This window comes from Mus pahari, chromosome 16, assembly GCF_900095145.1.
Source record: "Mus pahari chromosome 16, PAHARI_EIJ_v1.1, whole genome shotgun sequence".
Classification (NCBI taxonomy): Eukaryota; Metazoa; Chordata; class Mammalia; order Rodentia; family Muridae; genus Mus; species Mus pahari.
The window spans coordinates 34,139,042-34,163,930 of NC_034605.1; the positions used below are offsets into that span (position 1 = coordinate 34,139,042).

Below are 24,889 nucleotides of genomic sequence, written 5' to 3' on the forward strand. Positions count from 1 at the left end.
CTTTGTATCTGCCTGCCTTTGTATCTGCCTGCCTTTGTATCTGCCTGCCTTTGTATCTGCCTGCCTTTGTATCTGCCTGCCTTTGTATCTGCCTGTCTTTGTATTTTTCTGACAAGCTGGCTAATAGTATATCTATTTCTGTTCCTTGAGATTTGGAAAACCTCTCATAATTCATACTGCATCCTTTGCATAGTTGAGAAACTGTATATATTTTGAACTCATGTACTTAGAGCTCTTTCCTATAGCCATAGACCTTCGGTCCTGAAGGTTCTAGTGTTTGTGGTGAGATTAGCCACACCTTCACCTCCTGGACTCATGTGGTCTGATGATCATGGAGTCATTAGCATTAAAAGAGAGGACATTCCTTGGAGGGATGTGAAAATATATTTTTTTATACAAACAAGCCTTAGGCTCACAGAAGCTGTCGACACCTCCTGAAAGTTCACATCAGGGTCCTGTCCCAGGGGCAGGAACCGTGTCACTCTGTCCCCATCAGGGTCATGCTGGGCTTGGCATCTTGCAAACAAAAAGCCACATTTACATATCCACAAATATCCCTATATGTACCCATATGCATGTATTATGTATCTTTAAAGAAATACTGAATGAGAGGTAAGGGTCTACTAATGTGGAACGGCATTTAGTAACCGCCTAGAGGGCAGGTGCCTTGTTCAAAATGTTAGCTCTGCTAACTATTAGCAGATATACTATTAGCCAACTTGTGTTGTCATGTCGTTCTCCGATACACAACTGCAGACATTGACATCAACACCTCTACTGCCCCTCAAGTGGTAGGGTTGCTATCAATCAAGCAGAAAGTAAACTTCCTTTCGTAGCAAGAAGCAGCTGCCTCCCATGGTAGGAGGCAAATACCAGCAATGCCAAGGGCCTGCAGCTGTTCTCTTAGTAGTTATGAATAGTACAAAACAACCAGTATTTGTCTCACATCATAATTATTTGTAAAAAGCACTGTGATGGGGGAAAGATGTGACATACCACCTAAGTCATGTGCCAGGCCTTCTTCCTGCCAACCACTCTACCTGAATCCCCCCACCCCCAGTCTGGGCTGCCCTTTTGACCCCTCAGAAAGCAGGATTGGGAGCTATTACTTCAAAGTTGCAGGTTTTGTGTGTGGAAAGATCTCACATCACTTTGGAGACAGGATGCACCTTCATTTGAGAAAAATCACCACCAGAGACCCATGAATAACGTAAGAGAAAAGAAATATCCCTTTGTGCTTCTGAGTGGGGTGGAGGGGGAGTTGAAGCTATTACCAAACGAAATATAAATGTCCAGCTCTGTTCGTTGTTACAACATACACAAGCCAAATGGGGTACTCTTTGCCGTAGACATCTTGGGTCCCCATGGAGGTGTAGGAAAAGTCAGTCCGAATCCCGTGTGACTCAGACAGACCTCAGGTTTCCCTGGCTTAATTCTCTGTGCAGCAGCTTTCCTAGAGAAAGGTTGTGGAGGTGTGACAACAATATGAAAAACCCAGGCAACTCGTACTGTAGGGGTGGGAGGTCCTGTTCAAGGAATCATCGATAGTTACCAGTGCTGGGTGGTTGCTCTGGGGGTGAGGAGATGTCTCTTTTGGGCTCCATCCTTTAAATCAGGCATTACTCTGAAACAAACAAACAAACAAACAAACAAGACAAAAACGCAAGTGTACGGTAGTGGACAGTGGATTATTGGTCCTCCATCACTCTGAGGTCTGTTCACTGTGTGATGACTTTCTCCAACTTATAGGGCTTTGGTGGTGACTAATCAAACCAAAGATAACTATTAACAAAGGTAAACCTGATGTAGAATGTTCGATAACAAGTGTGATTTCGTATTAAATGGACTTCCCCATGATGGTGAGTATAATTTCTCCTGGGACATTCCGTTCTCTCAGGAAAGCCCCTCCTCCCTCTAGCCCTCAGCCAGGCTGCGTGGGCATGCGCCTTTGTTCCCAATTCAATTTTGGCTTCATATAGAGTACATTTTTTTTTTTAAATGATCAAAACAAAGCTCAGACCTTTCTTTTTGGGAAGAGTTCCAAAACTACATCCAGCAGACAAGTGCCATGTGGCTAAGGCACTGTGCATTGCCTAGAACCATGCTGAACTAAGGTGTCCCTTTAGGCTTTTGAAGAAGCAGAAGTGACTCTCAGAGAGGTGGCTGCCAGTGCAGGAAGTGCCAATGGATGGAGTTGCCTGACTAGGAACCCGAGGGGCTATCCTGCTCTCCCCCACCTTGCAGCTTCCGTGGTCAGTTTGGATGATAAAGCTCTAGAGACTGTGGCTAGACACTGAAGGGGGGCAGAGCTGGTGAGGCTCCTGGGTGTTCCTTCAGGTCAAGAGAGCTGGAGCGGTATGCTGAGCCTTGCGTGACCCTGGTGGGGACAGGGTAACATGGTTCTTGCCACGGGGAAAGGACCCTGGGGTGAGCCTCCAGGAGATGTAGATGGCTGCTGCAGGCAGAAGTCTTGTTAGTGGAATGATGCACATATCTTCACGTTCCTTCAAGGAATGTCCTCCCTGTTAAGGTTAATGACATCATGATAATCTGAGACAGCAGGAATGCAGGAGGTGAAGCAAAATGGGACCTTCAGGATAGCCCTGAAGGATATGAGGGAAAGCTCAAGATACGTGAGTTCAAAAAAATAGGATTTCTCAACTATGCAAAATGTAAGGATGTAATATGAATTATGGGGACTCATGAATCTAAAGAAAAGAGGCAGCTACACTATGAGCCAGCTTGTCAAAAAGATACAAAGGCAGGCAGATCTCTGAATATTTTTGCAATGTTAAGATAAAAAGGCATGCTTGCTCTCTCTTAAGGATCAAAGGAGATGCTGTGGTCAGGAGAAACTGATTCATAAGATAATCAAAGGGAAACCTGGAGTAAATGACTGGATTAATATGTAAAATAAAGGACTGGACCTGTGTTCTGCAGACGAGCAATCCAGGAATTTTTTAGGATAAAAAGAGAGAACTGCCTGGAGAACAGAGACAGACAGGCACACGCACGCACACGCACGCACACTCATGCACACACACTCACATGCAAGCAGGACACAGACAGAGAGATCCCCAGAGAGAGCAGAACATAGAGAATTGCAGACTGGAAAAGCTGGATCAAGCAGAATGCAGGTCATCAGCCTGGAGCCACGATTTGACTTCCAGTCGTTCTTTTTTTGCAGCTCCGGGTCACCCCTTCTCTCAGAACTCTTCTCCATGCTGAGGCTAGACCCTGGCAGTGGTGGCAGAGGAGGAGGTGGGTAATAGAGCAAGGCTCGAGTTGGATCTTACATCAGTCCTGTCCTGTCAAATACCAAGATAAAGTAAAATATTCTGCAGAGGCTGGGAAGACATTAGTCGTTCAGATTCTGCTAGTTGTTTGGGAATAGAGTTCCGGACCATAGCAAGGTTTTGTCTAAACATCTTAAAGGAACAAATTCATTGTTAAAGGTTCTTTCTCAACAAGCACAGAGATGCAGTTAGGCCAAACCATGCCAAGCAAGGGAAATAACAACAAAACAATATCCACAAGGAAGTGGCTATGCCAGGCAAAGTGTCTTATCCAAAACTCGGGCAACAGAATATCAAGGAGAGAAATCCTAGAAAACACTGGGCTCTGCCTAGTCAGCAAGGGATGGAGGAGTGGAGCCCAGCAATTCAGGAAAGCACACTTGCAAGATTAGCACTCTCCTCCCTAATCCTCCATCCTCTCTTCCTTATGCCTCCATCCTCTTTCTCTGCTCTCCCTCTCCTTACAACGCCTCGCCCTTGCTCTATTAAACTCACTTTGTATCTGTTTTGTTGTTGTTGTTGTTGTTGTTGTTTTAGGGGAGTCAATAGGTGTTTGGTCACTCCTAATTCAAAGAGCCACCACACATACAAATGATACTGCTTTAGAAAGAGAGAGAGAGAGAGAGAGAGAGAGAGAGAGAGAGAGAGAGAGAGAGAGAGAGAGAGAGAGAGAGAGAGAGAGAGAGAGAGAGAGAGAAGGAGAAGTGTGGCAATGCACACACATTGTCTGTCCTAGCACCTGGGAGGCAGAAGCAGGAAATGGTTGAGTTTGAAGATAGCCTTGGGTATAGAGAATCATCTACATAGCAAGACCACCCCTCAAATAAAGAGAAAGCGAAAAGGAAGAGGAGGAAAGGAAGGAGGAGGGGAAAGATAGGGAGTGCAGAGTTGCATTGGCCATAGTGTCTTATCACAGCAATAGAAAAGTATCTAAGACAGAAATTTAACACTATCCTGGCTGTATTTCTTTCCTTATCTAACACATAAAGGTTCTCGGATTGGGAACTATTTTGTATGCTGGATGTCACATAGAACAACTTTTCTTGAGGGTAGCAGTATATAACTCAGTGCTGGTCTATGTTTGAGGCTATGTTCAATCATCAACACCAAATCAAATAAGCAAACAAACAACTGACCTTTTAGCAAGGGCTGGCTGTGCTGACAATACCTGGCATAGAGTCTACAACTTGTGTGTTTAAAAAAAATAAAAAAAAAAGGACTCATTTTTCCATCCACCGTTAGGAACTCAAGGTTCTGTCTTTGCATGACACTGATTTAGAATCTTCTCACTATTTCCTCTCGATGCCCTGCCTGGTCCTTCTCTGAAGCATACCGCATGTACCTGAAGCTCTGAGATCTGAGCTCTTCAAGACTCTTGCCAGAAAGAAGGAAACATATACAGAAGGCTGATTGAGGGCTGAGAACAGGTGGCCTTCCTTCTGAAGGATGAGGTCATTCTCCATAGAGGCCAACCCCATGGCCAGGCTATCGGGTAGATTCCGAGGCCTTCAGTAGTCATCTGAGCCTCTTCCTTCTGGACAGAGCCACAGAAACAGAGAAAACAATCTGTGCTCCGACTTCTGAATTCTGGGCTTTGCCCTGTGTCTTCTTCCTGCACTCCAGTGTCTGCCTTTCTTTTCCTTTCAGTCACGCTTTGGCCAAGGCATATGGCACAGCTACTTATTTGGGCTGTGGGTTTAAGTTCTAAGATGAAGCTAGGGAGGGAGAGGAGACAACGACTCTTGTTAAGGAAGTCTCACAATCAATCAAGCAAAAGCACCTGACTGATCAATCAATCCGTCCATCACCAGACTCTTGACTTCTGGGGCTATCTTTTTCCCTACTCTTCTCAAAAAATGAAATCTGAGGATTTGAGATGAGTATGCTAAGTCAAATGCAGGCAGGGATGCTAACTCTGTCAGGAAAGAGGAATAAGGAACTCTTGATCTAAGCTATAATAGTAATAATATTAACAATAACAGAAGCATTGGCACAGAAAGAAGTATAGATGGCAGATGAAAAAACATTATTGGTGCTTGTCATTTACTGGTGTAGAACAACCTATGAACAAATTGTGCTTGGAGAAGTCCACCTTTCTACTGAAAACAATGGCCTAAGGAGAAGGAAGAGGAATAAACACTGGCTGGTTGCTTTCAAACACATCATCTAGTGAATGCATCATCTAGTGAATGTGTAAAGAGGCAAATGCTGAGAAAGTGACTCATTTGGTCCAAGATCTTTCTAGGAGTTGGGGATAGAAGCTGACCATGGGACTTCCCTACTAGAGTCCCTTAACTATGCTGATTCTAAGCAGCAGGCGTAATTGCATAATGACACTATGGTACAGAGGGGAGGGGGCAGGTTGCCCATGTGATTAGGAGGAAGAGGAGGAGAGGGGGATAGTGCAGGACCAGTCCTGTAAGGAGGAGGGGCAGAAGTAGGCCAGAATCTCATCCTGAAGGCAGGGAACAATGCATGCAAGCACACACTGAGGGAGGGAAGGTGGGGGGAGTGCCCAGGACGTGAGTGTAGGGGGGGGGGGNGCAACCATACTAGACAGAGTCGAGCTCTTCCCAAACATTTTTTAGCACTCTAGAATTTTTAAATACTTTTCTTCACATTTTTTTACTATTTATTTTTATTTAGTTATTGGTGCGTGTGTGTGTGTGTGTGTGTGTGTGTGCACTCACAAGTGTGGTCAGAAGACAACTTACACAACTTGGTTCTCTCTTTCCACTGTGTGGTTGTCAGGAACAGAATTCAGGTCATCTGACTTGGCAGTGACTAACTTTCCCAGTTAGGCCAGCTCAACAGCAGTTCTTTTTTTCTGGCTTGCTTTCTTGCCTGTTTGGTTGTTTGTTGTGTTTTTAGAACCTCCCCACTGGTTTCTCAGCCAAGACCCCATTAATTATTTTGGCAAACATTTAGTCTATGTTATGCTAGTTGCTGCCCCAGGTCATATGACTAAGTAGTGAATAAGACAGAAAGACCTCTTTCAGGAAGTTATTAGCTTATGAGATAGGCCAATGTTAAGGAATTAAGTATAATTTCTGATCCTAAGTGTATGAAAAAAAAATGTGACACAATAATGTTATAGGTACCTGGAGCATCCCTTATAAACTGGATGGTTTAGTTGAGAGAAGACTCTATGGGGAGATGACCTTTTTACTGAGACCTCAAAAAAGCTATGCAAAGAATTGGGGGTTGAGATTGTCAGTAACACAGGACCCTGTGTAAGATCAAGTCTAGGGTGTCTAAGAAAGAACAGAGCAACCCCTGGGGCTGATTCCAGGAAGGGGGAGGGTGATCTGAGGCCAGCAGAATTGGGCTTGAAGCATGGCATTATCTTATTCAACCAGTACTGGCATCTACTGGGTGTAGGGTGTTGTCAAGAATACAAAATGGAAATGAGAAACCTTTAGTTCAGTGGTTCTCAACCTTCTTAATGCTGTGACTCTTTAATAACAGCTCCTCATAACTTGGTGATCCCCCAACCATAAAATTATTTTCCTTGCTACTTCATAACTGTAATTTTGCTACTGTTATAAATAGTAATGTTAAGTATCTGTGTTTTCCGAGGGTCTTAGGGTGACTCCAATGAAAGGGATGTTCAAACCCCCAGGTCTTTGTGCCTATAAAGGAAATTAAAAATTTACCAAGGGTGATAGACGGCCCTGAAATAATTTTATTACGTGCTAGAATGCATGTACACTCTAGACAAAACCGCAATGCAGGTACATGGGGGCTTTCTGGGGGCAGTCATTGCAACACACAGCCCCAAAGAAGACCATTTAGAGAGCCTACAGCCAGCTGTGTTCCTCTCCTCGACCAGGGTCACGTCTCCGCAGAGGTGAGTCACCTAGCCCACCTTTCCCAGAGCGTGCTCCTTCTCGGTCTGAGTTGGGTGGGGCAGGGCCCACAGGAATCCCCCCGCCTAAAACTGTTGGCTCAGAAAACCCAGACAGGGGAGCCCCGAGCCCAGGCTCTCACACCTGATTCACCCAGGGAGTCAAGGCCTGAGACACTGCCGGTAACTGGCACCAGGGAGCCCCAGGGGAAACCGCCTTTAGGGACTTGGGGACCCCCTACCGCTGCGCCCGCCACCCGCCCCCCTGCCCCCCCCGGCGCGCGTGCGCAAACTGCGGGGTGGCAGGCTGGGGCTCGTGCACGAGCACGAGCGCGTGCGCGTTGGGCGTCCGGCCGCGGGGGCGAGGGCCGCGGTCCCCGACGTGCGCAGGGGCCGGACAGTAATGCCGCGTCCCGGGTGGAGCGCGCTGCGAGCGCCGCCCTGGCGCCGCCTCCCGCTGCCCCGCCCGCCCGCCCGCCCGGCTGCGCGCCGGGTCTCCTCCCGCGAGCGCGGAGCGGCGAGCCCGGCGCGGCCATGGGGAGTGGGATGAGCCAGGTAACGTCCGGTCCCGGCCGCACCCTCTTTTCTGCAGCTTCCGCAGCCCTGACCCGCATAGCGTGCCCCTTTGAGAGCGGGGGAACCCATGCCGGAGCTGGTCTGTCGCCCTCCCCTGAGACCGGGCCCCTTGACGTCTGCCACCCACAGCATTGGTGAACCGGGCCAGATGGGCGGCTTCTGTAATTTCCTCTTTTTCCCCAGATTTGTGTGCGCGTGCACAGATAAGCCACTCTGGTGGGGGAAGTTCACGGAAACCCTAGAACTGACATGGCTTTCAGTGTCTGGAGCTGGTTGACCCCGGGTTGTAGGGCTTCCTTAGGGCAACCTGTTGGCTGGCTGTTGTGGCCGCAAGGCCTTCTAGAAACTCTTTCTTTGCCCCTGTGGTGGCCCAAACCCTCTGGGCCAGTTTTCTCACCCCTACCCCCTAGACTGAGGATGATCTGGTGGTGACAGTCCTCTGGATTCTATTTGTGTCAGCCTCAAGGTTAAGGAACTTGCTGGTTCAAAGAGAAATCTTACTAAGGCTTTGGATGGCCAGGACTAAGACAAGTACTTCTACAAGTATTTTAAATGGTCCTGGGTTTGGTTAGCTTCCGGCGTTACCCCCACCTTGTCTCCACTTACTTTATCCGTCCTGTTTATGGGTTCTAATGGTGTGGTTTGCTTTCTCCCCTCCTTTCTTCACTCTTTCACATTTGTCTCTGCTTTGTGGCGAGGGGCTCTGCAGTGGTTTAGTTATTTCCATGGGAATGATTATTGAGGCAGAGATCCAAGACTGAGGAGGGAACAAACATGTCTTTGATGGAAGCCGACATGCTCTTTGCACAGTCTCCATGTTTTTGTGCGTTGTGACTTTTGTGTGTTGGTGACTAGGATATTATTATTATTATTATTATTTTCACCAGTGATCAAATTAGAAACAAACTCCCTCTCATGGATACATGCTTGTATTATGTTCTCATCAGCACAGGGATCGGTCATCGCTCTGAGCTTTCTGCTTTTAAAATTAGACCGGTGAAGATGTCTGCCTGGGGCTCACGGGCTCTGTTTGCTTTCCTTTGGTATTTCTAGTTGGCCCCACTGTTTACTGTCCCTTTCTGCATTTGGTTTCTAGTATTTTATATTCTAATTGAAAGAATGGGTTTAGGTATACAAATGATTGATTGCCTAAGGGATATTCTTTTCATACTTCTCAGCGAAGGTGACAGTATTCATATCCACATTGTGCTATTTACCTTTTTATAGTAGATTCCTTGACTATTTTATTATCATAACCAGCTTGTACAGACACTATTTCTAGTGTAGAGACGGAAAACTATACATACAGAGAAATTAGGTGCTTCGGTGGCTCAATACGTACTGTCTGTACTGAATATATGTCAGGTGTAGTGCTTTTGGGAACAGAAGGAGGAAAGAAAGGCAGCAAAAGGACCAAGAAGTCTGTTACAGACCTCCTCAATGTAGGACAGTGCTTGTTCAGTACAAATATAATGTGAACCAGATATATCATTTACATTTTCCTAGTGAACTTTATTTGAAAAGTCAGACCAGATGCTCACCATGAAAAGAATATTATTAAACTGAGAATATTTAAAAATGTTTCAACATGTAACCAATAAGTAAAATTATTTATGTAATATCTTTTTCTGTGGAGTCTTAACATGCTACATTTTAAATGCTCAAAAACCAACCATTGGCTCACAAACACTGCCTACCCCAGATTACGATGTGTCCACACCTGTGTATGGGATGGGTGGGGTTGGGGGAAGTTTATCAGGCTCTAAAGATCATTTCTAGGGTGTAAGGAAAGTAGATATCATCCCAAAGGAAGGTATCTTCAGTCCAGGCAAAAGATCCCTGGCAGCGTAAACATCTTCATCTGAGATCAGAAGGGATCACCAGACTTACAAGAGAAGGTAGCAGCGAGGTAAATTACTGGATGCTGGTAACCAAGAGTCTTACCCAGAGGTCTCCAATGTGTTGCTGTCTAACCTGGAGCAGGGTTTCTGTTTTTCCCTAGTTGGGAAAAGAAAAGAAAAAAAGGGACAATTGATTTACAGAATCAGGAGAAGATGCTAATGATGGAGATGTGATTCTAAGATTACGAGCAAATTGTGTAATGCCTTAGAATGTAAGAGTGTCGTTTGGGGATAGGAAAGGAGGACCCTCAGGCTCTGACATCTTCTCCTCCAGGAACTGCCAGTATTGTTCAGCTCATGAGCATTCTCCTGACTGGTCTGGTGGCCTCTTCCTCCCCCTGCCTTTCCTGGCAGGCAAGGATCTTGTCCTGGCATTTAGTGGGAGGCCTACTATCCCTTCAGCTGGGATTTTCCACGAGAAGCCCTCTGTTGCTAAGAGGGCAGGGATATCAAAAAGTCCAGTTTTCGCTTCCTGGATTCATAGATGCTTAAAACTAAAAGACCTTCAGTGGTTAGCGTAATCCAGTCTCTTGTTTTCTCTCTCAGATGTGTAAAACGATGCCTCTCCCAGTCACTACTCAGATTCTTAGGAAAACCAAAGGAGAATTTTAGGTGAATTTTTACAAACTGTACTCTGTGATCAGAGTTCTTGGTTTTGTCCACTGCTGAGCACGGTGGTGCGTCAGGCTCAGATGTGGCTGACATGTGTTTAGAATGACTTTCTGTGTGAGACGAGAAAGGAGTGAGGAAAGGATTGTCATCCAAAGGAGATGCACGCTCCTGGCATAGGGAAGGGTCCTCAGCAACTGCTCACCTGACATTTGGGATGGCATTTGTTTGCTGTGGAGGCCTTTGTGTATCCCAGGGAGCTAGATAGGCCTCTACCCAGTAGATGCCATTTCTGTTCACCTACACTGGGCAACCCAAAATCTCCAGACCTTGCGGTGTCCCTCTCCCCTCCCCTCATCTCCAGGGGAGTGGGGAACACTTGTTCCCAGTTGCCTACCTCTGGTCTTGTCTTCTTTGTCTCAGAATCTCCTGAGACTTATTTGACCTGGAACTGAGTAATTAATTATCAAGGAGTGGGCTTAATCCTGTGGGAAGTACTGTATCAGTATGGGGAGGAGCTGGAAGTCTCACATTTTTGCCCTGCTAAGCATGGTTTCCATTGTCACCAGCTAACTTGGCTGTGTTACCCATCCATCCATCCACCATCCATCCACCATCCATCCATCCACCATCCATCCATCCACCATCCATCCACCATCCATCCATCCGTCCATCCACCATCCATCCATCCATCTATCCATCTATCCATCTACCATCCATCCATCCACCATCCATCCATCCACCATCCATCCATCCACCATCCATCCATCCATCCATCCACCATCCATTCATCCAAGTTGTACTACTCCACACTTGCTGCTGCCTAGGCTCAGTGTTAGTTCCTGTAGTGGGGAAAAAAATAGGGAAACTTGAAGACTCTCCTCTAGGCATTCTTTGTAGTCATGGAGGACCCACTTTAGAAAGTGAACAAGTTCAGGGCTAGTGGACAGACATTGCACCATAATGATACTATCTTTCCTATACCATCTGAATCTTGTCTCATTTCTTTTTTTTAATCTTCTAAAATTGAACATAGGTCCTCATTTATAGTAGGCAAGTGCTCTACCACTGACCTGCATCTCCAAGCCTTTTTTGATTTATTTCGATTCAAGACCTTGCTATTATGGCCCAGGCTGGTCTTGAACTTATGGTCCTCCTGCCTTAGACTCCCAGGTAGCTGGGATTATAGGGATGTATTTTGGAGCCTACTCTTTTCTCCTTTAGCGTTACAATCTTATTTCACATTTCATTGAACAGATGCTTAAGGCAATAATATAAGAATACACAAGGTCACTTAGATATGTCTGTTTATGAATGTAAAATCTGGGTAAAATCTTGGCCAAAGGATATGGAAAAGTCTGTGCTATTTCACCTCTCAGGGAATCCACCATAGTTTTTTCCAAATGTCCTTGGGTTTAAAAACCCAGGAAGTCCTTTTTGACCTGAGATGAACCCCAGATGCCACATGCACTCAAAATACTGCTTCCTGTCAGCTGTTCATCAGGAATTTCTCACGTCTTTTTGGGTGGGTATCTCAGATTTTGTGGCATCCTACAGTACTAAGAAAAATTTAAAAATAAATCCAAACATTCCCTCCCTTAGAAAGCAGAATTCCTTGGGACACAAGCAAAGGGTTTGAGGGTTCTGTGCTTTTGTGGGGCTGGTGTTACAGTTGAGTAATAAGTCAGTGTGGAGGGTATTGATCAAAAGGAGCTAGGAACCCCTGGGTGCTTTCATGTGATCCTAAAGTGCTTCTGCCTTTCAGGGTTCTGCTTTTGTTATGGTGTACACTGTCTGCCGACAGACAGGCACCTTTCTGACCAGGGGCTTCCAAAGAGCCAGTTCCTCTGTGGTTCACATTGCTATCTCACTGACCCTCTATCAGAATGCCACATGGTGGAAAGGGCTGTGCCCTGCCTTGGTTTGAATGTGGTTCGCACCCACACAAAGCTATGTTGAGTCTTATCCTCAGTATGTCAGTGCAGAGAGGCGGTAGGTCCCATAGGAGGCCTTTGAGTCATGAGTCAGTGCTCTCATCAGTGGAGTGATGTTTTCCTCTCAGGAGTGGGTTAACTGTTGTGCTCAGCCTCTCTCTTCCACATGCACCCACTTGCCCTCCCACCGCAAGCCCGTACCAGAAGCTGAACAAGGTGCTGAGGCCATGTTCTAGGGCTTTCAGAACCGCGAGCCCAACTAAACCTTCCCTCTGTAGGCTGCTCAGTCTTTGGTACTCTGCAGTAGCAACAGAAAACGAGCAGATACCTACCTGCCTGGTTCTCAAGGTCAGCCAGAAAGTAAGGAAACAAGTTCTGGGTACTGATAACTATGGTAAAGAAAATAAGACAAGACAAAAGGACAGAGTATGGCATGGAGTTTGTGACCAGAAGAGATATCTATAAGGAACCCCGGGCAAATGGCAGGGAAGGTGGCTCAGCAGAGACAGAATGACAACTCTGAAGGACAAAGATGATCAGGACCAACTCTCTGCTTGTTCTTCTAGAGAAGTAAAACATCCCCAAGTCACAAGATAGACATTTTTCCCCTGACCCATCCTGCTGCAGACCAGGTGCTGATGCTGGCCTTACTGTGTTCGCACTGGTCTCCCGTGTTGTCCCAGTGAACACTGCTCTGCAGGCTGCTCTACAAACTGTCCTTCCACTGGAAAGTCATTCTAGTTGCTTCCTTCTCTCTTTCTCTGTGCCCAAAGGTTACCGACAGTAACAACATCAGCCAGCTGGTGAGTCAGACTTACTCTCGTCCTCAAATCACAAAGCTGACTGGTTGAGAAGTCTTCCCAAGTACTATTTAATCTGTTAGAAACCAGCCTTCCCTGATTTCGTTTTGTAACTCTATATGGAAGAGAGCCAGAGTCTAACTACAGAAATGGGTGGGAGCAATTCGCTTGCTAGTCGAGCCCATGACGTTCTAGCTCACCATCTTGTCTAGAAAACAAAGTTAGAAGATGACCCACACAGCCCTTTCCTTTCCTGGCAGAATGCATGTAGAGTCCTCACCTTCCATGATTGTCAGTCAACACTTCTTCAGGCAGACTCTTTCCTGAGGCTCTCTTTATGGCCTGCATAGTTTCACATAGCTTTCGGCAAGAAACGTAAATCTTGTGCCCTGCCAGAAAGGCCTATCAGGATTGGGCTACCCAGGTCTTAATCCTCAGCCCCTTAATACTGACAGGTACCTTCTCCAGTCTCACCCACATCCCGGAAGGTAACCAGGTAGACCTGTAAATTCAGCTATAAGGACATAGGCTGAGTCCACTAATGTAGCCATAGCCTACCATTTGCTAGATCGGTGGTATTTCTGTCGCATTTGTTGCTTAAGCACCGTTCATCTGTGTCTCATTCCTGTACTATGTAGTTAGACCTGCAATGGCTGCTTCTATCCTCAGGACTTACGGTATTCCTTGTTGGCATTATTCCCTAAGTACAACTGTTGGCACAGCACATACAATATACCCTCTACTATCGTCATCTGGAGATGACTGAACATATATGCTTATAAATACAATGCTGTTTTCATAAGGAACTATGTATCATTTGATGGATATATGTCCTAGAACCAGTCCTGAAAGGACCCTGATGCAGTGGCACATAGAGAGGTCACAGACTGCGTTCATTGGCTACAATCAGACCACAGATGGACCTTCTTAATACATCTTACAGTTAAGGAATTTAAAAAAAAAGGTAAAAGTGGCTATTTTTCCATAAAATCTGGATGCCAGCACTTGGGAGCCCTGTCTGTGTCCATGGAAGAGGAATACTATTACCATCTCCTCAGGTATGGGGACACTGGGGGACACACTAAGGGTAAGACTGAGATTGAGACTGAGTCTTGGAAGGTGTCAGTGCCTGGGTGCAGAACCTACGATGAATCTGTGCTGAAAGCTGTGTGTGACGACTGGAGTGTAGGCGGATCCAGCAGTGGCAGGGAGCAGGCTCAGGGCGGAAGCCTGTCTTTCCACACAATCTGCCCCCTTTTGGCTATTGAAAGTCCATACTAAGGAACTTGTCCATAAGCTGTGAGATTCAGATATAGCTATTTTAGTAGAACAGGGCAAATGCCCCGGTAGGCTGGGGGACAAAGCTCAAGGGTTACCTTACCTGGAGCAGACTCCACAAGGAGTCAGTTGAGAGCATTCTGTTGGGAATCCAAGATGTCGCTAACACAGCTGAAGTGTTTGTGTGCCGCCAGCCCACTACCTGTGCTGCCAAGAGATACGCCAAATGGCTTCTGAATTATTGTCCATACTCAGACCACATGTTCATACTAGAGCTGTAAAGTCCCATCTGTCTCCTAACTCACCTCCACTGCCTGCCCTCTCCCCTCGTTCCTGCATAGGATCCACGTGTTCTCTTCTTAACTAGGCCTTAGCCTTAGTCCACAGGGTACAGTATAACCAAGGAGTGAGCTAAGGCAGTTCACAGACTCCACAGTCTCAGCATCTACCAGTGAGCTTCTTCTCGGATTCTTTTCCTAGCCACTCCCTTTCTGTCCCTCTTTGATGGGGGCTTGAGCTTAACCTTTCCCTTGTCTTCAATAGAGTCTTCCTTGCCATTAAAATACGGTTTGTAGTAACGGGTAGGTGTGCACATCTTCATGTGGGTGTATGTACAGGTGCCCAAGGAGGCTGGACCTGTTGGATGTCCGGGAGCTGTAGTTACAGTGTGAACAGCGTGGTGTGGGTGCTCAAGACTGAACTCTGGTCCTCTGTGATAACAGCAAGTGCTCTAAACCTCTGAACCATCTCTCCAGCCCCTTCTTTGCCATCTCAACAAGTGTCAGTGTAACTCCCTTCTCAGCATTGATTGTAAATGTCTCCATTTCCATATGGTTGAATTGTGATGAACTTAGGATCATTTGTTTGTCCAGTATTGCCAGATTGTGTAAACTGGCCAGAAGAGCCATGTTCTGAATGACCCCTTTAGTATTTTGATGTCACATCTTAGTAAAGACAGGAGATCCTGGGGGATGGGAGATGAAGGGAGAAAAGCTCCAGGTAGCCAGAAGCTGCTGGGGAGCCCTGCTTGGTCCATCTGCAGGATGAGCATCATGCACTGTTGTTTTACAACAGGAGACCTGTTGTGACTACAGCGTCTGGGTATGTGCAGAACCAGCAGGCGAAGTGTAACTGGAAGTTGTCGCAGGGACGTCACTGGGCATGGTTTTAGTTTCCAGGGCATTTTTAATTGGATTTTATTAATCTCTGCAAAAGAATGACAAAGATTTGCCTTGGCACTTTGAAAACCATGGGGTGTTTGTGAAGTATTTCATCTTAGCTCTGTTGAAGTCTTCTTGCACAGGGGCTTGGGGGATTCTCTAGTGAAGCAGAGAAGCAGGTCCGCCACAGTGTCACTGAATGGGGTCTTAGAGCACAGTGGTAGTAGTGTTAGTGGCACTTGGCAGGGGACACTGTGTACAGAGATCTTGAGCATTACAGGGCATGTTTGCCAAGGCCGTGAGGGAGGTGCAGTGTGAAAAGGGTGGTGTTCTCTCCCAATGCCCAGAGCTACTTACCATCCTGCTTCTAAGTGCGGGGAGTTGAAAGGTTACAGTGTTAAAATTTTGAGAAAATTTCTTAGTAGCTGTGGTCAGCGAGGTGCTGGAATTGGGTAGGTATGTGAGGGGTACTGGGCTTTGCTGGGACAGCTTGTGAAAGCCTCACCTTTGGGCAGCAGCACCATCCACTTGGCATCCTGTGACAGTCATGCCTGTGTCTCTCTTCCAGATCCTGCCGGGCCTGTACATTGGCAACTTCAAAGGTGAGTTAATTACTTTCTGCTTCTTTAATGATGATAAATACATTATCACAAAATGTACCATTCTGGCTATCCATGTACTGGTCAAAAGCCCTAGGTATCTTCTTCATATGGTTGTGTAACCATCACTACCATCTCTTTCCAGAACTTTCCCCTCATCCCAGATTGAAAATCTGAGTCCCTGGCCTTCCAGAGCTCAGTGGGTTGGGCACATGTGACTTGGGGTTTGAGTGTCTGGCACTACCCTGGCAGTACCTTTATGAAGGACCCTAGGAAGATTTGATTTCAAACTTACGGTACTTTCAGCTGTGTGCACAGCTCAATGCCACAGTGCCTGTGGTCGTGGGTTTCCACTTTGAATGCCCAGTGATTTGAAGTCAGAACACACCTAAGGTCTACTGTCATCACCCTACCAAACTGATGAAGGATCATGCATGCTCAAGTGGACAGCTGAGCTTCATGGGAGAGAGTTACCCCAGAGTAGCGCAGCCATGCAGACGTCCCGTGACACAGCGGAGAGCAGGCAGGTGCCACAGCAACGCTGGCCAGTCTGGCTCTTCCCTGTCTTCAGGGACCCAGCAGCCCACTGGGTCGTGTGTGGTAGAGTGGGCCTCTTTATTCACAGATTTACAGTTTTATCTCCAAACCACAGTTTAAAATGGTAAGCTGTTACAAAATCTATTTTATGGTAATGAAACATTTTAAGTTAATTGTGGTCATAGTTGCACAACTCTGAGTGTGCTAAAACCCACTGGCATGTATGTAGGTGAATCTCACATGAGTCACACTTTTACTTGACCATCATTAAAGGCTGAAACATGGTGTATTACAGCACAGTAAAGTTGAATAACAGTTAAAAAAATAGTCCATTAAATATATTGTCCCTCAATATCTGCTGGGGACTAGCTCTAGGACCCCTTACAGAAACCAAAATCCAAAATCAAGTTCTTTATTTAAAATGATATGACTTCCACACAGGACCCCAGTGTGTCTCCTCTGCACCTAAAGTGTCTCTAGAGGATTACCTAATACAGGGTGCGAGTTGTGTTAGAGTTGTACTGTATTGTTTATGGAACAATGACAAGAACAAATGTTTCTATACGTTCAGTCTAAATGATCGAATTTTGGTTGAACCTCTAGATATAGACCTCCTGCATACAGGAAGGCAAATTTGTGTGAGGTCAAATAGTGATTGCTGAAGTGTAAATCTTGTAGAAATGGAAGATCATCACGTTATGTGGAACAGCCAGACTCAGGAACACAAGTGTATCCTCTCACACGGAAGTGAGATGCAAGGAGAAGGGGGTTAGTAAAGAGAAGCGAGATGAATCGCACATCAGCAGTGGGGAATGGGTTAAATACGACTAAAGTACTTTATATACACATCAGATGTCAGGATGAAACTCTTTATTTTGTGCAGATATCATCTGCCAGTTAAGTTTTTCTTAAAATTTTAATTCTGCTGGGCTTGGGATCTGGAAGACCCCTGAAGAGCAACAGTGTCACGCACCCACCCCATCAGGCTGGCTTTCCTCCTAGCTGTCTGCGGGCTCCAGTGCCTTCAGCTTAGACTGCATGCCTAAATTGCAGATACAGGAGGAAATTGTGACATCCTACATTGCTGTGACTATGTGGGTGACTGTGTGGGTGGGTTCCTGAATCACCCCTTTTATTTTAGACTTATATTTTATTAATGTGTTTGAGGGGGCGGGGGAGGTGTGTGTGGACATTGGTGCTATGCTGCCAATGTGGAGGTCGGAGGTCACCTTTGAGGCTTCGGTTCTCTCTTACCTTTGCAAGGGCTCCAGCTCTCAGGCCTTCAAGGCTAGTGACTATTTGCTGAGCCATTTAGCCAGCCCTTCCCCTACACAGTTCTTTCTCCCGTTGGTGTCGGTTAGCTCTTTGTTACTTTAACAAATAGCTGGAGGAATCAACTTAAAAAGCAGAAAGGTTCGCTTTACCTTGTGTTGAGGAGGTTTCAGGCCCCGGGCAGTTGGCCCCTTTGCCTTTGGAACTCTGGCAGCACATCTGTCGGGAGTGTCCCTTGAGAAGATTCTGTTCACCTCATGGTAGCATCGAAGTAAGACAGAGAGGAAGAGACTAGTGTCCTGTTATCTCCTTCAAGGACATGGCCCACGTGACTTACAAATCACCTGTGGATGGACCCACCACCTTCCAGCGGCACTAACCTGAGGATCAAGCCGTTAACGCATGAGCCTTTGGAAGGAGTTCTACACTGCAGTCTAGAGTACGATGTGATTCAAAGCTCCATCACTCCAGTTTATTCCAGTGGTGTGGGGCTGTGGTTGAGGTCACTGAGTGTGAAGCATAAAGCTGCTTTTCAAGATGGAATCTGAAGCTTCAGTGGTTGAGGAGAATCTTCAGGTTAAAAACAAACTTTAATCTTCTCCTGCCACTGCAGAATATTTAGAACATTGGTCCTTGGTTTTTGCCCTATTCCAGGGCTTGTTGGGGATGTACATGACCTTGTTTGACTGTAGACCTAGAACTAGACTGGAACCTAAGAACTAGCCTTTCCGATGTGCTTCCCAGAGAGGTTGTGTGTGGTAAGTCCTTAGACACACATGCACATGCACCATAGAGAGTAGACATTCTCTCATCATTCCACATCTCAATAAGCCTGTTTACTGCATATCCCACTATATTCATTTCTGGCTATATATGTTTGTACAGAGTTTCTGGTGTACTTAAATTTGGTGCAGACCCTGGGCAGTTTCCCATGTCATCAGATCTTCTCAAGGAACATCATGGAATACTTGCTTTTTTGGTCCCCTTTCTTTTCCTTGTATCCTTTTGAAGAGGTTGGCCAGGGCCAAGCACTCAAGTGAGTGAGTCTTCTTTCTTGTTGAATTGTTTTGTAGATTAGCCGAGGATTTAAACTTAGAGCATCTGAAAATTAGTCTTCTCTTACAGGTGGGAACATAAGAAGGGAATGTAATTTTAGTGCCATAGTTTCTTACGAAGATAAGTTTAATAGCCAGTTGATAATTCTGTGTGGAATTTCTAGAAAATGTTCTGGATTTTTGTTTGTCTGATTTTGCTGTAATGTGGATATAGCTATTATAAACCATAGTCTTGTCTCAGGGTAAGGACTGACCATTGCACTTCTCTGTCTTCTTCAATAAATGGGTTCTTGGACTTTACATTCAACTTAAGGAATCTGTAGGAGGTAACTGTTTGTTTTTAAATGAACATGCTTAATATGTATGTATCATGTAAAAAACATACTCTACTACAGCTTGTATTTCTTTTAACAGCTTTCCTAATGAAAACATTTTTAAATCTGAGTAAATACTTGAGCTCAAAAGTTTTATCAGTCAAAAATAAAGACAAAATAAATAAAAGCAAAAGTCCTAATTTAACCAGTCTAGATTATTCTGGATATGATCAGTTATAAAGTTTTAAGAAAAAAAAAAAAGCAAGTTGTGTGATGTTTTCTGCCTAGACTATAAGAGTGGTAAACTCACAGAATGTTAAAATGTCCATCTCTTATCTTTAATGGCAGATGCAAGAGACGCAGAACAGTTGAGCAGGAACAAGGTGACACACATTCTTTCTGTGCACGACACTGCCAGGCCCATGTTGGAGGTAAGAAAGAACTGTGTGTGTGTGTGTGTGTGTGTGTGTGTGTGTGTGTGTGTGTGTCTGTCTGTCTGTCTGTCTGTCTGTCTGTCTGTCTGTCTGTCTGTCTCTGTGAGTGTGTGTGTGTTTGTCTGTCTGTCCGTGTGTCTCTTTGAGTATGTGTGTGTGTATGTGTGTGTCTGTCTATCCATGTGTCTCTATGAGTATGTGTGTGTGTCTGTCTGTCTCTGTGAGTGTGTGTGTCTGTCTGTGTATCTCTATGTGTGTCTGTCCATCTGTCTGTGTGTGTGTGTGTGTGTGTGTGTGTGTGTGTGTGTATTTATGTTCTGTGGAAGTGCACATGACATCAATGAAAGCAGCCATATTCTGACACTAGTCTATTCCTGTGGTCACGGGACAGATTACTTTCGTATTCGAGTTAAATGCCTGGCCTCCTTGAGGACATGCTGTGTCCTGACACAGGGCGTCCTTGTAGTCCTGCTGCATGGTTTGCTTGGCTCTGTTTTCTAAGTTCTCCAAAATAAACTGACACAGCCAGGCAAGAAGGTAGTTTCTAGTTCAAGGTCAACCTGGGCTACATGGCGAATTCCAGCCTGGCTTAGGCTACAGAGTGAGACCCTGTGTTAATAATTAACTAATTTATCAATTAATTAATTAAAATTTGGGCTGAGGGCATCTTGATGATAGGGTAGCCTAGCACACATGAAGTTCTAGGTTGCATCTCTAGAACTACAGGAAAAAAACCAGCTAAATAAGTAAGACCTACTGCAGCTTTCAAACTTATTTCTGCTTCAGTAGGATCCTAACGAATTCAAGTTGCTCATATCCTAACGATGTTTGCCACAGAAGTCCACTAGGACATTAGTAAGGACAGGAAGGAAGGCAAGCCAACCCTGTGATTTTTTTTTTTTTCCATGCCTGGTCTGAATGGACAACATCAGTAGAGAGCTGTTGTGTTTTAGGTTTAGGGGGTAAACAGGGTGTGTCTGCTTGTACACTAATTCCAAAAACATCTTCAATTTTACCTTGTTGGACGGTTTGAACTGTTGATCTGGAGCAAAATCTATTTCTGTTTCTGCCGTGGCGCAGCCCAGGTTAACCTCTTTTAGAAAACAATGCCTGTGTGGTTGTGATACATGTTTTTTCTATTTTAGGGTGGGGTGTTAGGAAGGGAGGGGTACTTGTTCTGAAACAAAGACTCCTGGTTCAAGCTGTTTTCATTGAAAGTCGTATCACGTAAGGATAGGTAGTATGTGTATAGGTATGTTCGTATCCATTTTCCTTGGCTTTGGAGCCTCTGGGTTTGAGTCAGTACAGAACAAGCTAAAGTGCTTAGACAAGAACGGAGGCTGAGAAGCAGTTTGTAAGCCTGCAGCAGGTGCTCACCACTGCCCAGATCTACCCCACATTTAGTTATCTTCCCAGGTGGAAGCTCACACATCCTTCTGCTGTTTCCATGGGTGTTTGCTAGGGCGCTGTGTTCGTCTCAGTGGGAATGACAGCTTTTTGTTTGTTTGTTTTGTTTTTCTTTTTGAGTCCAACAGTACTCTAAAAATAGTTATTCCTGTATTAAGTAATTAATTAAATTTATAAAGCAATATTAATTGTTTAATTTGTTAATGATAGTTTGTGTTTAAGATACAGACATGTTAAACTACATAGTGGTCATGGCTGACTTCCTCTTAAATCACAAGATGAAGTTTGAGGTTTCCTTTATTTTAATAAATTTCAGAGCAGTCCTTCCCACCCTCCCCCACCAAGTCTGCCTTACTATTGTGTACTAATTTTAAGGAAATACATTGTCGTATTCACACTGTTCTCAATCTCTTGACTTCCACCTGCTTACAAGGTCTTGAAGTGTTAGAAGTGAGACAACTCCAGCCATTCTGTCACACACAGAAACTCTGGCTGGACTGGAAAGTAAGGTGGGATTGCAACCCAGGTATAAAGAAGGCACTGTATGCGTGAACCCCAGAGCTCAGGGCAGACTGTGGGCCTCCATTCTGAGCACATTACATGTCCACCGTATTCTTTGCACTTTGTCTATAGGGACAAACTGCCTTTACAAATTGAAGAGGGGCATGGAGAGGGAAGCCGCTGTGCCCCTTGTTACAGTTCTGATATTTTCCGGACATCACCCTCCTACAGCTACAGTTTTCCAGCCTGTGCTTTCAGAGTCCTCAGAATGTTATTATAGCCATTGGATACTATCATTGCTCAGCTTAATAGTAAGCATTCCTGTTTACTAAAGGTTACACCGTGGTTTTATAGTATAATGTAGTTTAACATCGCCCATCTTACTTCATTCATTTGGTATGTCATAGGTGTGTGTTTCTAGAAAGCTGCTTAACAGCCTCTCCAGCTAAATGTGTGGGGAGTTTTGTAGAGTGATGTGTATACAGTAATTAAGTTACTGGAATTCCAGATGTTTAGGGACTTTGTTTAGCCATCTTCTCTCTGAAATTCCAACTTGAACTCCACCTTCCAAATTCAAATCCATGGCCTAACCAATCTCTAGATTAGGCTGGAAAGTTATTAGTGCGGGGTCTTCTACGGCTAGCCCTGATCCTTGAAGGGAGTGGGGAAGGAATTTATGAAACTCCCCTAGCTTAATCTGGGCATCCTTTCTCTGGGATGGACAGGAGGTAAGAATGTAGTCTCTTCCCCCAGATGAAGGGATTTGGGTCCAAATAACATCCAGATAGGATTTCCAGAAGCAAGGCTGCCAGGGAGCCATATGTGGGGCTCTGTGGTGTGAGGACTTCTAGGGTCATGTCAGTAAACCTCAGGGTTTTAAGGCATTGAGGTTCTTGCCATCAAGGTCTGTGGTTAGGGTCTTCAGACCAGCTTTCAATGCAAGAGAGGGCAAGTGAAAGCATGTAGTCACTCCATTGATCATGTCAAGAGTTGATGAGGGGATTCTTTGAGGATAAGCTGCTGTGGGTATGTGATGTCATGCTTTGGGGAAACGAGTTTAGGGAATTTAGATGTCATAGGCTCCTGAGAAAATCCTGGTTAGGCTGAGAGGATCAACCTTTACGAGTTGCAGTGTAGACGCATGTTGAGTCTCTCTGAACAAGGATCTTGTGAGCATGCTTGTTGAGATGGTACATGATCTCCAGTCTTGTGTAACTATATTATCTGAGTGTCCAAAGGGTATTCAAGCATCTGCCATACTAAGGCCAGAGGAGACAGCACTCGGACCCTGCGCCTAAGACTGCCTCCGTACAGAGTGCACCTCTCCATACCGATTTACTTTCATGTCTGTGAGAGACTGTTCTAGGTAAAAGGGACGGCTCTGTAGTTTTAGTCCTGTTGGACACTCATAACCTTTCTGGGTGTAACAATCTGTTTTCTGTCACAATTCCAGACCCACACAATTTCCTAAACTGCATCCACCACACAGGTCAGTTGAAATTTGTTTAGTTGGTTTGCATTACACAATACAGAGTTTATTTTTCAACTAAATAAGAAGCTTATGCTTTATTATTTTAGTTTGACTACATATAACATACCTTTATCTGGTTGATTTTGGAGAGTTTCCAGAATAGCACTTGAAATGTCTAAGACTTCTTACCACCATGCCTGAAGGGAAAAACTTGAGCCATTGATCTCAGGCCTCCAAATCGGCTGAGCCACTGTCTTTGGTCATCAAGTGGAACCTGGTGTTTCTGATGACACAGGGTTTGTGTGGCCTCTCATTCTTAGAATAAGATAATCCAGGGAGAAAAGCCTGGAGCTCCAAGTTCGGTCCTTTGGAAGAGTAGGTCTTCCAGAATGAAGACACTTGGCTTGCTGGCTTATTGCAATTCAAGAAAAATTCTATTAGTGTCTCAAAGAAACATCACCCAGTACAGACAAGCTACTAATATCAGCGACTGCCTCTAAGAGGAGAATGGTAGAGAGAAGGAAAAAGCCACAGCAGTGTGCTGGAATGGAAGTCAGACACAAGGCGGACAAGCAGCCACAGCTTTAGAGAAAGAGTATCCAGCGAGAGCAGCCTGGAACCACAGCAAGAGGACCAGGAGAAGTTGACTTTTCTGGGTAATTCAGAAAATGTCTGAAGCTGTACGTACAACTGTGGCCCTGTAAGCTGCTCTGCTGTGGATAGGGACTCTGGGAAGGAACGGTGGTATCTTATTAAAGGACTGCTTCTTCTGTTTATTTCTAAGGTAAGCCTGCCTTCCCAGGAATGGTTTCTTCGCTAAGGAATTGGCCAGGACCAATTGGACTGTTAGGACTCTATCCAGGCCAGAGATTCTGTTCTCCTTACCAAAGGACCTTCACTGCTACTCTTAACATCCTCCCACTCCCTGCCCTGTCCTACATTTCTGAGGAGGTAACCCTAAAATAATTTAGAGACTACGTCAGGCTTGGAGAAGAAAGAAGACCCTCAAAAACATCGTAAAGGGGCCAAAGAGAGGACTTGGTCAGTAAAGTGCTTGCTTTGAAAGCATGAAGATTTGAGTTAGGACCTGGATAATAATACCAGGTACCTCAGTGCATGTGTGTAACCCCAGCACTGGGGAAGTAGAGGCAGGAGGATGGATTGTTGACCAGCCAGTTTAGCTGAACTAATAAGCTCCAGGTTCCCTAGAGACCCTGTCTCAAAAAGTAAGATGAAGAGTCATTAAGACACCTGACGTTGATCTCTGGACTCTACTTGCACACATGTTCAGGAGCAAACATGGACACATATATCACACACAAAAATAACTCAGCACATACATGTAGGGATCTTGCTCACTAGGAACCCCAACTCCCTCTCCCTCTGAGAGTCTGAGGAGCTGTAATTCCCTTTCTATTCCCACTGCCCCCCCCGTGTGTGTGTGTGTGTGTGTGTGTGTGTGTGTGTGTGTGTGTGTGTGTGTTGTTAGATATCAAACCAAATTCATGGCTTCATACATGCTAGGAAGGTGCTCTGACACTGAGCCACACCCCCAGCCCAGAATTGGGGTTCTGTTCTCTTTTATCCTTTTCATTTAGCAAAATTTCTGCTTTGTTTTGTTTTATTTTTTGGTAAAAGTTGTATTCCTTTCCAAGACAGCTCTTCCACATGGAGGCAGGGAGCTAGCAAATGGTATACTTGTTCCTTGAGCATCTAGTGTATGCAAGCCAGGGGCAGGCACTGAAGATACTAACATATGCTCCCCACCCTCATCTGCCTGGCAGAACCTTTAATGCATAGACAGGATTGTATTCTGAATATTTTATAAACATTCACACTTATTATAACCTAATGAAAGAAGAGCTATGGCTCAAGGTAGGTGACAAAATCAAGTAGAA

General features: G+C 45.2%; 1 protein-coding gene across 2 annotated transcripts in view; it reads left to right on the plus strand.

Annotated features, from left to right (window-relative positions):
* Positions 1–7,606: 7,606 nt before the first annotated feature.
* Positions 7,607–24,889, plus strand: part of Dusp22 (dual specificity phosphatase 22) — a 49,487-nt gene continuing 32,204 nt past the window's right edge. For both annotated transcript variants that reach the window (XM_021215612.2, XM_021215613.2), the window contains exons 1-3: positions 7,607–7,698; positions 15,970–16,003; positions 19,527–19,609. In XM_021215612.2, coding sequence (XP_021071271.1) covers positions 7,678–7,698; positions 15,970–16,003; positions 19,527–19,609 — 138 coding nt within the window. In that variant the 5' untranslated portion in view covers positions 7,607–7,677. The remainder of the gene's footprint in view (positions 7,699–15,969; positions 16,004–19,526; positions 19,610–24,889) is intronic.